Source organism: Euleptes europaea, chromosome 6 (genome assembly GCF_029931775.1).
Source record: "Euleptes europaea isolate rEulEur1 chromosome 6, rEulEur1.hap1, whole genome shotgun sequence".
In the NCBI taxonomy this organism is placed as follows: domain Eukaryota; kingdom Metazoa; phylum Chordata; class Lepidosauria; order Squamata; family Sphaerodactylidae; genus Euleptes; species Euleptes europaea.
Window position 1 is genome coordinate 5,091,318 of NC_079317.1, and position 17,795 is coordinate 5,109,112.

The window sequence follows — 17,795 nt, forward strand, 5'->3', positions numbered from 1 at the left end:
ACCCCTGGTCTGATCCAGCAGGGCTCTTCTGATGTTCTAATGAAGGCCTCGGCCCCTGTGCCCTATTGCTGAACCTGCAGAGGAACTGGCTGGCCACTGTGAGACAGGGATGCTGAACTAGATTGACCCTCACTGGTATGATCCAGCGGGGCGCTTCTTATGTTCTTACAAAGAGAGCCAGCATGGTGTAGTGGTTAGGAGTGGCGGACTCTGATCTGGAGAACAGGGTTCAATTCCCCACTCCTCCATATGAGTGGCAGACTCTAATCTGGTGAACCCCACTCCTACACAAGAAGCCAACTGGGTGACCTTAGATGCACAGCAACCATTTGCATGGAGGAGTTGGCAGCTGCAGTCAATTAATAATGCATGTTCCCAGTTGCAAGGGGAAAATGGGCCTTGAGCAAACATGACAGTTCTGACCCATTTGTAACAAAAGGTTGTAGTAGTCTGTAGCCTTTTTAAAGTTTAACTACATATGAATGGCTGTTCTCCACGTAAGGGTGAAGGGCCCATGTAAAATTAAACTGGCAAATAAGTCCACAAAGTTTACTAGCCCACAGAAATCTTCAGGTGCCTTTCCCTTTGCCTATTAGTCATTAGCCTGGATAGCCCAGGCTAGCCTGATCTCATCAGATCTCAGAAGCTAAGCAGTGTTGACCCTGGCAAGTATTTGGATGGGAGACCTTCAAGGAATACCAGGGGCAATGGCAAACCACCTCTGAACGTCTCTTTGCCTTGAAAACAGTACAGGGTTGCCATAAGTCAGATGTGACCTGACAGCAAAAAAAAAAATAGCCATTGGCTTCACATCAGTGTCTTAAGAGGGAGAAGCTGCTGAGAAAGAAGAGAACATTGGTCTGATTTCTCTCCGTTTACAGAAGCTTCTCTGCCCCATAGCTTGGGGGAGATTTGTTTTAGCTACAGCTGACCAGGTGAGTGGCTGTTTGCCAGCTGAAATTAAATGGTTGTGGCTGCTCTTCTGCAGCTTCGAGCAGCGGGACGAGACTTCATAGAGGCTATGTGGAAGAATCGACGTTAGAAGACAAGCCGTCGCCCACCACCCACATTGTGTTCGTCGTGCACGGCGTTGGGCAGAAAATGGACCAGGGAAGGATTATAAAAAATACTGCACTGTGAGTCTCCCATTCATTTCTGCTGCTGCTGTTATCATTATTATTATTTTTATTTATAGTCTGCTTTTCTCACTAGGACTCAAGGGGACACCCTTGATAGGGGGCACTGACTCCACCGTGCATGCGTCCATTTTCCCTCCGAAATGACGCGTCCCATTGGAGTGTCGCCCCCCCTCTCCCTCGGTTCTTTATTTTGCCTGACGAGTAAGCTCCTGAAAACAAAGCACAAAGTAAGAGCTCACAGTGGGGCAGGAGGGAGGGGTGTGTGCCTGCACAGAAGACAACTCGGTGAACAACTACTGCACAGGGTTCTTGTGAGGATAAAATGGAGGCATAGAATGATGTTGTACACCACTTTAGGTTCCCACTGGGAAAGAAAGAACATATAAACAGCTCAATCAAATTAATTGAATGAATCAAAGCACTGATTACTTTTTAAAAAAGAAATCAACCAGTTTTAACTTAAATATTGTATCCTTTTTATCTTTTGTCGGCTGTGCTGAGCTTTATAAGAGCAAGATATAAATATTTAAATTAAATTATATGCCATGACCTGGATGGCCCAAGCTAGCCCAATCTTGTCAGATCTTGGAAGCTAAGCAGGGCTGGCTCTGGTCAGTATTTGAATGGGAGACCCCTCTCTATGCTGGCAGTGGCAAACCACCACTGTTGGTCTCTTGCCTTGAAAACCCTAAGGCAGGAGTGTCGAACGCCTTGAATTGAACCTCAAAACAAATCAGAAGTCGGTGCCGATGGTGTAACATGCTTAACTCTGCTTATTCCTGGAAGCAAATTACTTGCTGTATTCTATTCTAGCTGAAGCCTCTAAGTTGTCTCCATGTATGCTTATAGTTAATACATAACTTCACGTTTTCTAGGATGCGGGATACGGCAAGAAAAATAGAAGACAAATATTTTAGCAACCATGCCACACATGTTGAGTTCCTGCCTGTCGAATGGAGATCGAAGCTTACCCTTGATGGAGGTAATTTGACTTGATATGGTGGAAGTCAGACAAGGATGTATTTTATCTCCCTATCTCTTCAATCTATATGCAGAACATATAATTAGGAAAACTGGATTAGATTTAGATGAAGGTGGAGTGAAAATTGGAGGGAGGAACATTAATAATTTGAGATATGCTGATGACACTACATTATTGGCAGAAAATAGTGAAGATTTGAAACAACTATTGCTGAAAGTTAAAAGAGAAAGTGCCAAAGCAGGACTACAGCTGAACATCAAGAAAACAAAAGTAATGACTACAGGAGAATTACACAACTTTAAGGTTGACAATGAGGAAATTGAAATTGTTCAAGACTTTCTATTCCTTGGCTCCACCATCAACCAAAAGGGAGACTGCAGCCAAGAAATTAGAAGGAGATTGAGACTGGGAAGGGCAGCATGAAGGAGCTAGAAAAGATTTTGAAGTGTAAGGATGTGACTCTGGCCACCAAGACTAGATTAATTCATGCCATCATATTCCCTATTACTATGTATGGGTGTGAAAGCTGGACAGTGAAGAAAGCTGATAGGAAGAAAATAGATTCCTTTGAAATGTGGTGTTGGAGAAGAGTGTTACGGATTCCGTGGACTGCCAAAAAAACAAATCAGTGGGTTATAGATCAAATCAAGCCTGAACTGACCCTAGAAGCTAAAATGACTAAACTGAGGCTGTCGTATTTTGGTCACGTCATGAGACGACAAGAGTCACTGGAAAAGACCGTCATGATAGGAAAAGTTGAGGGCAGCAGGAAAAGAGGAAGACCCAACAAGAGATGGATTGACTCAATAAAGGAAGCCACAGCCGTCAATTTGCAAGATCTGAGCAAGGCTGTCAAAGATAGGACATTTTGGAGGACTTTCATTCATAGGGTCGCCATGAGTCGGAAGCGACTTGACGGCACTTAACACACACACACACGCACACACACATGGTGGAAGTGGTTTTCATGGCAACCATGGTAGCGGTTTTCAGAATCTGTGCTTGCGGGACACTTGTTTCCTTGTTGACATTTCCTCTGAGAAATCTCTGCCTGTCTCTCTTGGAACACCTGAATCTTGCAAAGGGTTTGGCCCTTTGTATCAGGTACTGGGAAGGCGTGTTAGCCCTACTAATTCAATCCACCTCCCAGCAGCTGTGCGTTAAAAGGGGAAGAGTGGTGGTCAAGTCCTCTTTTCAGGGAAGGTCGTCCCTTATTCTTGAACCCCTGAAAAGCTTCTTTCTTCTAGGGAATACCTGGGGTTAGTTTGAAAGCGATTGTGCCTTGGGAAGGCCTGATAAAAAATGGTAAAGGTTCCCTGTGCAAGCACCGGGAAGGCCTGATACATGTCTTGAATTTGCTTTGTTTCATCTCAGCACTTCTCAAAAGAATGCTTCACTCGTATGTTTGAACAATCCTGTAAGTGTGTACCCACATATCTAGACCAAGCCCTATGAGGAAAGCCTGAGGGAGTTGGGAATGTTCAGTATGGAGAGGAGGAGGTTGAGGGGGGACATGATTGCTCTCTTAAAGCATTTGAAGGGCTGTCACTTGGAGGAGGGCAGGGAGCTGTTCCTGTTGGCAGCAGAGGATAGGACTCGCAATAATGGGTTTAAATTGCAGGCGGAAAGGTACCGGCTGAATATTAGGAGGGGAAATTACAGTAAGAGTTGTTCAGCAGTGGAATCAGCTCCCTAGGGAGGTGGTGAGCTCCCCCTCACTGGCAGTCTTCAAGCAGAGGCTGGACAAGCAGTTGTCAGGGACGCTCTAGGCTGATCCTGCATTAAGCAGGGGTTTGGACTAAATGGCCTGTATGGCCCCTTCCAACTCTATGATTCTATGAACATATCTTCCCGAATTGTTAATCTTAAACCAACTGTAAACCTTCCCACACTTAGCAAACACACTTTGGTCTCCCTTCTTTCCTTAGACACTGTTGACTCTATTACTCCGGATAAAGTCCGTGGCTTAAGGGACATGCTCAACAGCAGCGCGATGGACATAATGTATTACACCAGTCCCCTCTACAGAGATGAAGTAAGTGTGTTGTCTTTTCACTGTCTTGTTTAAAGTGTGCCCAGATAACGGGTGCATTAAAAACCGGGTTCTCAGGTTTAAACACATTTCAGTTTCTCCATCTGCAAGAGAGGAATGCGTTCATTATTTCCTAGACCACTTTGAGAGCCAAAGTCAGAGCATGGGATCTGTCTTCCCCCATCTTTGTATTCTGTTTTAAGGTAGAACAGCCAAAAGGTAGCAAAGTAATAGCCGGTGAGAGAGCTTTCCCAATTCCCCTATTTAAAAACAAAACAATAAGGACAAAAATGTATTTGTTTGTTAGATATATATCCCGCTTCCCTACCAAAGCAGCTTACATCACTAAGGAAACAATGAAGAGCTAGTTTTGTTGGCAAGGTTCAGTCCAGTTAATACATAATCTTACGGCCCTGCAGTTGATGAGCATGTAGAAGATTTGGGGATGGATTACCGACTTGTTTTATGTACCGCTGACATTTTTCTAGCGCATGCTTATTTTAATGTATTTTCTTTATTGTTCAAGTGCTTTGAGCATATTTTCAAAGGGCTGGGATATAAATGTTTTAAAAAAACACTTCATTTTTCAAGAATGGCCGTTGCTATATTGCAGGGATGCCCATCTGCACCGCTGTTTGTTTGGGTCCATTGATTATCTGATGCAAACATTCAGAGCATCCATCCAAGGGAATTTCTCTTGTTTCTAGGTTCAAGTCTAGTAGCAGCTTGGAGACCAACAAAATTTTCGGGGTGTAAAGTTTCCAGAGTCAAAGGTATCTGACGAAAGGGAGCTTTGACTCTCAAAAGCTTATCCCCTGAAAATCTTCTCGCTCTCTGGGGTGCTTCTGGACTCAAATCTACCTGTTCTAGTGCAGACCAACAAAGCTACCCTCTGAAACTTCTCTTGTTTCTGGCTCACTGCCTTAGTACCAGACTTGGTGAAGAATGACCAGGAATAATGTTCTGAATGTGTAAGGTAGAAATTGAAAATAATAAATAAATAATAAATAGTCCTGTCTCATTCAAGGTCCGCTGTTGAGTGAGCCGTCACGGCCCCATTGACAACAGCAGTTCCTTACAGAATTTGAAATGAAGGGGAAGTGGGAATACATAAACCGAACATGCAGAATATAAGCAATGTGCTTTCTTTCTCTCCCTCTTCCTCCCCCTCCCCCCAGTTAGTAAAAGGCCTTCAGCAGGAGCTGAACCGCTTGTACACGCTTTTCTGTTCGCGGAATCCAGACTTCCGAGCAAAGGGCGGGAAAGTGTCGATTGTGTCGCACTCCTTGGGATGCGTGATCACCTATGACATTATGACAGGGTGGAATCCGGTCAGGCTCTATGAACAGTTGCTTGAGAAGGAGTACGAGGACCTTGAAGACACCTGGATGAGCTACGAGGAACAGCATTTGCTAGAAGAGTTTTACATAACCAAGCAGCGGTAAAGGACTCCCCCCCCCCCTCCTGCTATTGGAGAGAATGTGGTGTGTTTGCCAGTTGAGAGGCTCCAAGCTTGGAGGAATTGCTAGTGAAGCAGTTACTTGATTGTGTCGTCCAGGCTAGCACGATCTCATCAGATCCCAGAAGCTAAGCAGGGCCGGCCTTGGTTAGAACTTGGACAGGAGACCACTCAGGAAGTCCAGGGTCACCACACAGAGGCAGGCAATGGCAAACAGCCTCCGTTCCTCACTTGCATTGTCCTGGAGGGCCCAGGCTAGCCCGATGGCATCAGATCTCAGAAGTTAAGCAGGGTCAGCCCTGGTTACTACACAGATGGGAGACCACCAAGGAAGTCCAGGGTCACTACATAGAGGCAGGCGATGGTAAACCACCTCTGTTCCTCTCTTGCCTTGATCTGGATGGTCCCGGCTAGCCCAATCTCGTCAAATCTCAGCAGCTAAGCAGGTTCGGCCCTTGTTAGTATTAGGATGGGAGACCCCCAAGAGTTGCAACACAGAGGCAGGCGATGGCAAACCACCTCTGAATGTCTCGAATGTCTCCTGCCTTGAAAATCCGATGGGGTCGCCATGAGTCAGCTGTGGCTCGATGACAATTTCCACCACTGCCATCAGTAGGAAGATGCCCACGGGGGGCGGGGGGTATCTGTCCTAATTTTTTAAGTCTTTGGTCTTTTCCTGCATAGAAAGGGGGCATTGTGTCCCGCTAGCACAGCATCCAGTACTTGGGTAGGCTTTAGCCCACACATGGATTTTTTAAAAATCCATTTCAACGCCTTTTTATCATAATTCTCCAGATGGCTTGCAAAGATAATTAAAACATCAGTAAAATCAGTGAATGCTAATTTACAGCAAAGTCATTCACTTGCCCAAGTGTAAACTAAAACTGAAATAAGCAGCCGTGGCAGCGACCCAAGACCATAAACAGTACGGGTGGCAAAGAAAAAAAAGATTAAAGCAGTGGTTGGCCACTGTGTGAACAGACTGCTGGACTTGATGGGCCTTGGTCTGCTCCAGCAGGGCTTTTCTTATGTTCTTAAGGCTTGAAGAGGGGAGTGGACATGTTCATGGAGGAGAGGGCTATCCATGACTACTAGTCAAAATGAATACTAGTCATGATGCATACCTATTCTCTCCAGGATCAGAGGAGCAGGCACATTATATCAGGCTGTGGAACACAGGCAGGATAATGCTGCTGCAGTCGTCTTGTTTGGGGGCTTCCTAGAGGCACCCGGTTGGCCACTGTGTGGACAGACTGCTGGACTTGATGGGCCTCGGTCTGATCCAGCAGGGCCTTTCTTATGTTCTTCTGTTCTTAAACCAAGGGGTGGGTTTAACTCCTCTCATCCGAATTAGGCCACCTTCATGTGCAAACAAACACATGGCTGCTCCCATCTCATTTCATTTATTTATTAAAATATTTATATCCCTCCGGTCCTCATGGTGGCTTACGCGTCTAGTCCAGCCCTTAAAAAAAGCAAGTGAACTTTTTCTAACCAAGAGTTCATGCAACTGGTTTTTCCTCCCTAGATTGAAGGAAATAGAAGAGAGGTTGCATGGCCTGAAGACGTCCACCGTATCCAAACCACCTGCCTTAAAATTCAAGGTAGGAAAGAACGAGAAAAAGTGCTCTTGTGCAGGTGACCCACTTCCAGGGGATGCAGCTGTTTTCCAGTTTCCACTGTTGTATCCGTCCCCCGTCCCCATCCCCCTCATTAGAGAAACTCCCAAGAGAGTGATTAGAGGGAACACAGCTGGGCCTTAGAGGGTGGGAAGCCTGGTCTTGAGCCAAGCAAGTCGGCCGGCGGGTGCTTCTTGCATGGCCTTGGCATTGCCGCTGGCTGCCCTGAAGCTGCGTGCGCTTGGCGAGGTGTTCCTCCACAGACATTGTTGCGCAAGCACAGGTCTCCTTTTATTGGGGGAAATTAGCTGGGGACTTAATAGAGCGTAGCAAGAGGCTGGCGTGGGGATCTTTGAACCAATTTTATACACCAGATGAGCGAAGCACCCCATCTGGAGTACCTTGTCTTAAAAGATCCCTGGCAGTTATGGGATCTTTTAGACAGGTCCTCTAGATGGGGTAGTTACACTGACTTATTAACCCCCCCCCCCCCGGTTGTTGATCTAAGGAAATCCTGGGGGTGTGCTGATATCAGCATTGCTGCTGCAAATGCAGAGCGGTTTGTATCAGCAACGAAGCTTCCAGAGGAGAATTTTCTATGCGCTTTCCTCCATCAGCTTTCATTTTAACTGCATTTTTTCCCGTCATGCAGCCGGGAAGCTTTTTGAGGACTTTTTAATAAATTGGTAATTGCTGTAATGCTATAGTAATTTTAATTTTTAAGTGTGCCCCCCAGTGGCATGGTGGGGGAAATGGTAGTCCCAAGTAGCTGACGGAAGGGAAATGGTGTGGGCGGGGCCTTGGAAAATGCACCGTGCCCCATCCAGACAGCACGACGACTCGCTTGGACTGCGTTTCTTCCCAAAAAGATCAGAGAAAAGCAGGTTTGGGAAGGAGTTGCACCAAAGACCGGGAAAGAAGGATTAGTGCATGATGCCGTATGGATGCTCTCCCCCCCCCCAAAAAAAAACCCGTTTGGAAGCAAAAGTGTAGAAAACCTCTTTGTGGAAAAGTCTCTGTCTGTGCCCAAGAAGATAGTTCTTTCAGTGCAGTGGGCAAGGAGTACGGATCACTGGGTGTGATCCAGGTCTTCTACTGCAGAGCCGACATGGCCACTCTCTGCATCTACCTGCAAAGTCATCTTTCCCTCCCAACCCTCTCATGAAATAACCTCTTTGGGATGAGGTTTCTTGAGACATCATTTGCAGTCTTACAGTCTGTGCCAGTAGCCCTTTTCAGTTTCCTGTTGGCTGTCGAAAGGTAGAAACGTGACTCATTATCACAGTGTGGTTTTCCTCAATTTGTTTACGACTGGCTCGAGGCAATGAGATTGCAGCCGAAAGGGGGTGGGGTGGGGAGGGGAGCCAGCGTGTGCTAGCAAAGCTGCCGTTTTTCTCCGCCTGTTAATATCGACTGAAATGTCTCCGTAGGTTGAGAATTTCTTCTGTATGGGATCTCCATTAGCAGTGTTTTTGGCCTTGCGCGGCATCCGTCCAGGAAACAGTGGAAGCCAAGATCGCATTCTGCCCAGAACTCTTTGTAACCGGTTGCTAAACATTTTTCATCCAACAGATCCAGTGGTGAGTGTTAGTGCAGTTACAAGCTTTCACCTCGAGAGCAGAGGCGGCCCTACCCTGAGGCAAGGTGAGGCGGCCCCCTCATGCGGTGGGGTTTTGGGTACCCTTAAGGGCGACAGCGGAGCGGAAGGTGGATCGGACCCGTGAGGCACAAATCACGGACCTTCTCCTGTGCAGCCCCGCCTAAATGAAGGGAGGGCTTTGCGAAGAGCTGTAGCTGTCGGCCATTCATCTTTGTGGCCGGCCACAAAGATGAACAACACTGTTTTCCCTTTCATTTACACGGGGCTTGGGCAGGAGAGCATCCAAATGGCTTGTATCCCATGTGGGCGTTGGAAGGGAAGAAAGTACCCATGGGATTTTCCGCCTCGGGCCCTGCTCAAAAGCATTTCTAACATCGTCTGGTCGGACAGGAAATGCTGAGGACAGTCCTCAGCTGTCCAAAGGGATAAGCAGAGGTGCCCAGTGGACTAGGTACGTGTGTGTGTGTAGGAACGCAACACAGTCATTGAGAGCAGAAATTGGTGCAGCGTAAAAGGAAACAGATTGGTGTCGAAGAAAAGCTCGGAGAACAGTCCTCAGCTGCGGGGTGAACCCCTGCTGTCACAGCTGAAATGACATGAAGAGACCTAACGGTAGTCAGGGTCCTTGCAGGAGGGGCAGATGAATGTACCTGAATTTACTCAGTCACCTGGCCTTTGTTAACTGACCCCAAAAATGTTTTGTGAGAATGCAGAACTGCTCCAGAGTTTGATGGTGGGGTGTTCTTGGTGGCTTCAGAGGGCTGAATTAAGTACCCAGAAGGTCAAGAAAAAGTAAATAAACATCCAAGGCCAAAGGTTATACAATCTAAAGATTATGTCAGTACAAAACATGTATATATTTATTTCAGGATAAAATCTAATACCACATAAAACCCATATAGGGCATTGCAGTAGCCTAGCAAATTGACATACTCATATAACACAATAAGACATAAAATCACACAATTAGACTCTGACCATCCGCGTTTCGGCCATACAGCATTCTTCAGTGGTCTAAGCCAAAGCTTCTTAAACTGTGGGTTGCAACCCCATATTGGGTTGTGTGAATCTCGAAAAATTTGGCAACAGTAAATGGTAAAATTATATGTATACCAAAGAATTGTTTTAAAATAAATTTCTTTCTGATTTATTATCAGTAAATGTTTGATTTGTATACCTATTTTATAGACCTATATACCCGGGGCCGCGTAAAAATTTCTCGGGCGAAAAGTGGTCGCAAGTGGAAAAAGTTTAAGAAGCCCTGGTCTAAGCAATCAGCATCCCAGACTCAAAAATATACATCAATATATTTAAAAAATCTTTATGACTTATATGTTCGTTGTTTTTTCAAGATAAAAATTAAAATATATGACTGCAAAACCTCTTCCTCTGTTTTAGGCTTCCATCCACAAAGGAAATTAATCCTCGTGGGTGTTTCCCTCTTAAATGAGGGGATGCACTGTTGCAGCCATAAATACAATTAATCAGCATCACGTAGTCATGAAGTAGTCATACAGTCTGGAATAGTAATCAGTAGCTTCAGAGGCCTGGCCAGCCAGTTTTCGCTTCCAGCTCACAGAACTGTGAATTTCCCTAAATGAATTTGAACGCCCAGAACAGCCCAAGCGCTCTCAAAGGCTGGATGCATCTTAGTCCCCTTCCAGGCTCTGTCTTTTCAAAAGGTGTGTTAAATTCAGTTGGAAAATGCTTGGTCACATATTTCATCGCATTTTCTTCAGCAGTCGTTTGCACCTGGTGAAATATATTTCCTTAAATACGCTTTGGAGACAAAACAGTACGAACCAGCTGCAGGTACCATTAAAAAACCAGGCCACGGCAGACTTTGATCTGCGCATCTCCCTAGCGTAGGGGAGCTGAAGTATGGATTTACCCAGAAAGCTCCTGTTTGGTCAGGTACCAGAACTTCAGTGCTCCAGTGACTTCGAGGGGTCCTGGGAGCGCCTGCGTTCCAACACTCAACATTTTGTGACCGTGTACAGATGCGGTAAACTCTTGCATGTCTCTGTTTTCTGAACCACAGTACAGATAGAGCAATTTATAAAAACCCTTATTGTTGTTGTTTTTAAATTAAAAAATACTTAACACTTTTCTCCTTTAAGGCATTCCTTGTTTCCAGGATGTCTAATTGTTCCTCTGTGTTGCAGTGTAAAGTCAGTGAGGGGCTGCGGAGAGGCGACCTAACCTTTTCTAAGCATTTAGCCACCCTGTCACGTGTATTAAGAGGATGGTTTTCAGACAGTCGTTTTATTTTACCAGCCCAGCCTTTGCAGAAATGAATGGTTTAAATCTGAAGCAGGAAAAGTTTACCCATCTAGATCAGTGGTTCCCAAAGTGGGCAGTACCACCCCCTGGGGGGCGGTGGCATTACCAAGGGGGGCACTAGGAGGCAAGAGGGCAGCAGGGGGGCGCTAGAGGTGGCCCCCCCCCTTCAACTGTGTTGGTCGCTAATTTACAATAGATCAAGCTATGGCACCAGGCTGGCAAATTTGGTAGAAACGATCAGAATTTTTTTCCAGACTTTGAAGAGCGGGTACCACTGGATCAAGTTCATCAGTTTTGTTGAATAAATTTCAACTAAAAAGTTTTAATTTGATTTTGAGTAGATGTGTAATTAATTGTTACTGTTTTGAAATTTTATTGTTATTATCTTCTTTAGTGAGTCATGTGAACCCCTATTTTGAATAATGCTTTTTATAGGATAGGGTAGGGGGCTGGGGTTGTGTTTGTGGAACAAAGGGGGCGGTGGCCCGAAAAGTTTGTAAACCACTGGTCTAGATGGATACGGGATGGCCGAAGAGAAGCGGGCATCTATGTCTCACTCTAGCCTTCCCACTCTCTTTTTGCTTTCAGGCCTACAGACTAGAACCTTTAATTCTGAAGCACTATAGCAACATTTCCCCCGTCCAGATCCACTGGTACAACACCACGAACCCTCTACCTTACGAGCACATGAAGCCAAGTTTCCTCAACCCGACAAAAGAACCTACCTCAGTTTCTGAGAGCGAATCCGTCCCAACGATACCCAGCCCAACGACGTCGCCTGTCATGGCGCGGCGGCACTACGGAGAGTCCATAACGAATATAGGCAAAGCAAGTATATTGGGTAATTATTTCAGATTTCCATTGGTCGAAATCCCCACTTGACCAAGAGGTTCACAGGTGACTGTGGGCCAGTCTTCCCTCAAGGGGGAAGAATGTGTGTGTGTGTGGGGGGGGGGGGAATAAGCCAAAGACAATGGAATAGATGCTACTCTAAGCTCCTTAGAAACATGGACAGGGTTTTTAAAAAGTGTGTCATGTTTGCTGCCTTCAAAACATTGTCTCTTGGGATGTATGGTTTGCATGAACTTTATACGTTCTCCTAAAACAACCCACTGCGTGCAGTACTTGCAGTAACAATAGGTATACTAACTGGAAGAGGAAAACAATACGTTTTCCAATGGGGAAATATTGATTTGGATCCCACAGTCTGGCAGCGTTGCTTTATGGATATAATGTTAGGCTGCTGAATAGCTTATGCTAGATGGCCATCTCTCAGCAATGCTGATTCTGTGAACTTGGTGGATCGTGAGAGGGAGGGCAGGAAGGGTTGCGTCAGTGTTTGGCTCTCATAGGCCTTTCTGACATGCCCAGAGTGATGCTGATTGCCACTTTGGGATCAGGAAGCAATTTTCCTCCAGGCCAGGTTGGCCAGGGATCCTGGAGGGTTTTTGTTGCTTTCTTGTGGGTATGGAGTAGGAAGTCACTGTGAGTGTGGGGAGGGGAGGTAGTAGTGAACTTCCTGCATTGTGCAGGGGGTTGGAGTAGATGACCCTTGTGGTCCCTTCCAGTTCTATGATTCTGTGCTATTTTTGTGCCTAAGGATTATGTTTAATTGCTTGTTTTCATATTTATCATTCTCTTCATGTTGTTTTAATGATTTTATGGTACTGTTTTTACTTTGTGAGTGTCTCTCTGAAGAGGCAGCATAGAATTCTCTGATTGTGTTCTAGCCACAAGGTGGCAGCAGTGTCAGAGGAAAAGTCGGCATGGGAGATTTGAAATAGGAATTGTTGACATTCAGGCTTTGTATGCGAGAGCATTTCCAATCGGGTCCTCATAACCAAGATGGCGGTCATCCCGACAGCAACAGCAGCAATGGTCAAAATGTGTAACAAAGTATGTGTCCACCATGTATCTAACTGCATTCCTCTGCCCACTATAATGTCTGCACATTGTGTGCTATTCTGTAACCTAGCATTTTTCAGAGGGCAGCCATGTTGGTCTGCAGTAGAACAGCAGATTCGACTCCCGTGGCACCTTAGAGACCAACAGTTGTTTTCTGTTGTCCCAGAAGGTCGGACCAGAACCAACGGGTTGAAATTAAATCAAAATAGTCTCCGTCTAGACATTAGGAAGAACTTTCTGACAGTCAGAGCGGTTCCTCAGTGGAACAGGCTTCCTCGGGAGGTGGTAAGTGCTCCTTCCCTGGAGGTTTTTAAGCAGAGGGTAGATGGCCATCTGCCAGCAATGCTGATTCTATGACCTTAGGCAGATCATGAGAGGGAGGGCATCTTGGCCATCTTCTGGGCATGGAGTAGGGGGTCTCTGGGGGCGTTGGGGGGAGGTAGTTGTGAATTTCCTGCATTGTGCAGGGTTGGACTAGATGACCCTGTTGGTCCCTTCCATCTCTATGATTCTAAGATTTTCAAGGTATGAGCTTTCGAGAGTCAAAGCTCCCTTCGTAGATACCATCTCCAAAGCTTATACCTGAGAAATCTTGTTGGTCTTTGAGGCTGCATGAAACAAAGCAACTATACTGAATGCCGAGAGATCCCACAGGGCACAAACTTCCCCGGGGAGCTGATTCCAGAGGGAAGGGGCAACCGCTGAACATACCCTTGCCCTGGTGGTGTACAAGCGGGCAATTTGTGGGCCTGGCACCTTTAGAAGGCCCTGCGATGATGATCCTTAAGAGGGAAGAGAGGTCATACTGGGAGAGGCAGTCCCACAGGTAGGATGGTTCCAGACCTTTTAGAGCAGGGGTGTCAAACATAAGGTCCAAGGGCCGGATCTGGCCCCTTGATAGATCTTGTCTGGCCTGCAAGCCAACTAAGGCAGCCACAGCCCCCCTTCCCACTCTAAATCTGGGCTGGCAAGGCTTGGCCAGGTCCAACCAAGTGACATTTATGTCATATCCAGCCCTCGTAACAATTGAGTTTGACACCCCTGGTTTAGAGCTTTTAGGTTAAAACAAGCACTTTGAGTTTGTACCAGAAACTGACCAGAAGCCAGTGCAGGTGCCGAAGTATTGTTGTTATCTGGGCAGACCAGAGGGACACAGTCAGCAATCTATCGTCCGCGTTCTGGACCGCTTCCAAAGCGCCTACAACAAAGGACAGCCCTATGTAGAGCGCGTTGCAGTAGTCTAATCTGGAGGTGGGCTTCAAATGGATTGCAGCGGCAAAGGACAGAGCGGGACAGATAGGGTGCCAGGTGGCGGGTTCAGTGAAGGTGATAAAACGCCGTCTTTGCCACCAGGGTAAGGGAAGAATCGAGCCGCGGCACTTAGCTCTTAACAGAGTCCGCTGCAGAGAGCTGGACTCTGTCAAGTGCAGATGAAGCCAGATTGGAAGCAGATAGCACAAAACAGGAACACGAACATACAAGTTCATTATCTTGACCTGAAACCTGCAAGAATGTGGTTCGATTATATGTCTAGCCACTCATAGTTCATCTATTCTAACTGAAGAAGGTACAGCGAAACGGGAAAATTTACCGGATTCCTGTCTTCAAGTGATTTTGCAAGTGGCTCTTCTTGTCCTCTTTATTGGATGTGGACACAGTCGATTCAGTGAGGCTCTTCAGGCACAATTTGATTTTTCATAATTTGAATACAGTTGTTTTCGGATTATTTGTACTCTGATAGCAGGCATTTATTTCATGGACTATGGTGTTTGTGATATAAATTGTATTATTTGGTTGCCATTTTGTGGCTCAAATTGTTAATATACTGGCAATTTCCAGCGCAATTAGTTGCGTGGATTTGTTAACATTGATGTTTTGGTGGCCAATGCTGCTTCTCTCAGTTTAAGCCTGTGGAGTCTCCTGCTCTCTAACTTTTGTGTTTTACTCACTAATGTGTAGGCTGAGATAGATAACTGATAAATGCATAGCCGCTACCAAAAATAGAATCTGCATACGGGGGATCTCACCCCGACCTTGATAGCCCATGCTAGCCTGATCTTGTCAGATCTCAGAAGCTAAGCAGAGGGTCTACCCTTGCAAGTATTTGGATGGGAATTTGAGTGTCGTGACGCAGAGGCGGGCAATGGCAAACCCACCTCTGAACAGCTATTACCTTGAAAACCCCACTGGGGTCACCATAAGTCAGAATGTGATTTGACAACAACAACAAAAAATGGCGGATCTCACCTCTTCCTCTTAACTTTTATAAAAACGTACCCATGTTCTTACCTAACAATGGCTTCACACATTCAGCCCCACCCTGCTACCACCGGGGGGGGGGGGAGGAATGGCCACAGAACATAATGTGGTCAGGATGTGGGTAAGTTGCGTTTGATGCTTAAGGGGTGGGGAAAGTAAGCACAGGGCTGTCTCTTTGGGCAGCAGCGGTTCCTTAATCGTGACGTCCGTTTTGGCCCCTTGCAGATTTTAACTGCTCTTGTGTTGTGCCCAAACGCAGGGGCGGCCAGCATTGGGAAAGGCCTCGGAGGGATGCTCTTCTCGAGGTTCGGGCGTTCGAGCGTGCCCGCCTCCCATGCCCTTGAAGCGGGAAAAGAAGGGCCAGAAGCAGAGGAGAAGAAGGCGGCCTGTAGTCAAACCTCCAGTCAAGCCTCCATTGGAACTCAGACCTTCCCTCATAGCAGTTCTGGCTTCTTGGACCCAACACGTGAGTAAACAGCTCAGTCCCCAGAGGTCTCTTTCCTCCCCCTTCCTTACCTGAGTGAGAAGGATGTGGGCAGAATGGAGCGGGTGCAGAGGAGAGTGACGAGGATGATCAGGGGCCTGAAGACCAAGCCCAACAAGGAAAGGCTAAGGGAGTTGGGAATGTTCAGTCTGGAGAAGAGGAGGGTGAGGGGGAACAGGATCACTCTCTTGAAGTATTTGAAGGGCTGCCACTTAGAGGAGGGCAGGGAGCTGTTCCTGTTGGCAGCAGAGGATAGGACTCGCAATAATAGATTTAAATTGAGGGCAGAAAGTTACGGCTGGACATTAGGAAGACTTTTTTAATAGATATAGCAGTTCAGCAGTGGAATCAACTACCTACGGAGGTGGTGAGCTCCCCCTCACTGGCAGTCTTTAAGCAGAGGCTGGATAAACACTTGTCAGGGATGCTCTAGGCTGATCCTGCATTAAGCAGGGGGTTGGACTAGATGGCCTGTATAGCCCCTTCCGTCTCTATAATTCTGTGATCTAGAGTGGAAGTGGTTCAGCTGGTGGTTTCTAATGTGCCAAGATGTCAAACTTTCTTTTGTGGCTTAGTAGCACTGTTTGAAATAAAACGGGATATCCCTGCTTTTCTTTTGGTCTGAGGTTCTCAAGCTTTATTGCACCCAACCTCCATCAGTGGCCGGGGGAAGAATGGAGGGGGGCAAATTAGTGCCTTGCCTGGCGATTTTTGCCATCTGGTTTCTGCTGAGAAAGTGGGGAGCAGAGGGGGGAGCCAGCTTCGTGTCGTGAGCCACACAAGGACAAATATGAGTCATAAAACAAGGGAAGAGGGATAGTGATTGAGTCCTGTTTCAGGTCCCAACACTGCTGACACCTAACTCAGCAGCAGAGGGAAGTCTTAGCCCCAAGAGCCGTTTTGGGGTAGGTGGAGGGACTGAGGTTTGTCGGTCCCAAAACTCTGCTAGGGGATGGGGTTGGGAGAGGGCTTAGGGAGTTGGACTAGATGACCTTGGGATGGCTGCATTGTTGTGGGTCATTGTTGTGGAGAGCCAGCATGGCATAGTGGTTAAGAGTGATGGACTCTAATCTGGAGGAACCGGGTTCGATTCCCCACTCCTCCACATGCAGCCTGCTTGGGTGACCTTGGGCCAGTCACAGTTCTCTCCAAGCTCTCTCAGCCCCTTCTCCCTCACAAGGAGTCTGTTGAGGGGAGAGGAAGGGAAGGCGATTGTAAGCCACTTTGAGACTCCTCAAGGTAGAGGAAATCGGGGTATAAAAACCAACTCTTATTCTTCATCCTTCCTGACTGTGCCGTTTGTGTTTCCTGCCCTAGTGGAGCTGGATCACAGGATCGACTTTGAGCTCAGGGAAGGCCTGGTGGAGAGCAGATACTGGTCGGCCGTCACGTCACACACGGCTTACTGGTCGTCCATGGACATTGCTCTCTTTCTCCTCACCTTCATGTACAAGCAAGACCAAGAGGAAGAGGATGGCATCAAATCACACCCAGACTCTGTTTGATTTTTGCTGGGGGGGAGGGAGGGAATGGGGAGGGGGGGGATAAAGCTTTGAGCATCATAGACCAATTTAAGTGAAAGTCAGGCGCATGGATGTTTCAGGTTTAAATGCATGTCTGGGTTTCTTCCTTCCACGATTATTTGTCCTTCCAGGCACACTTCCACTTCTCAAACCATCACCCCCTGTTCTAACGAAGGCCTTCCTCGATAGGCTGCCCTCCATTCTCGCCGTTTTTATCTGGACGGCCAAACCAGCAGTAGCCCTTTAGCATCTATGCTAAGGGGGAACTTCTTGGCAGGTTTAACATAATCGCTGTTCAACCAAGTTCTTCTCTCCCCCCACCCCTTTTTTAAGTGCAAACATTCGCCTGCTAACATTAAAACCGGTTTTAACTCAAGAAAAATGCCTGCAAACCTAAAACAGCCATGTTCTGTGTAACTGGGAAATAAGATGCAACGGTTTCAGCGTTCTAATCCGAAGTCTGTCTCTCCTGGTTCCACTAAAATTCCTTTGGGGCGGCAGACTCAGAAG

The 17,795-nt window shown here is 46.7% G+C and overlaps 1 protein-coding gene across 1 annotated transcript in view; it reads left to right on the top strand.

The window, feature by feature from the left end:
• Positions 1–17,267, top strand: part of DDHD1 (DDHD domain containing 1) — a 56,277-nt gene extending 39,010 nt beyond the window's left edge. Inside the window, exons 5-13 of the mRNA XM_056851129.1 lie at positions 989–1,136; positions 2,015–2,121; positions 4,050–4,156; positions 5,332–5,594; positions 7,141–7,216; positions 8,662–8,811; positions 11,703–11,955; positions 15,538–15,744; positions 17,080–17,267. Coding sequence (XP_056707107.1) covers positions 989–1,136; positions 2,015–2,121; positions 4,050–4,156; positions 5,332–5,594; positions 7,141–7,216; positions 8,662–8,811; positions 11,703–11,955; positions 15,538–15,744; positions 17,080–17,267 — 1,499 coding nt within the window. The remainder of the gene's footprint in view (positions 1–988; positions 1,137–2,014; positions 2,122–4,049; positions 4,157–5,331; positions 5,595–7,140; positions 7,217–8,661; positions 8,812–11,702; positions 11,956–15,537; positions 15,745–17,079) is intronic.
• Positions 17,268–17,795: the final 528 nt, after the last annotated feature.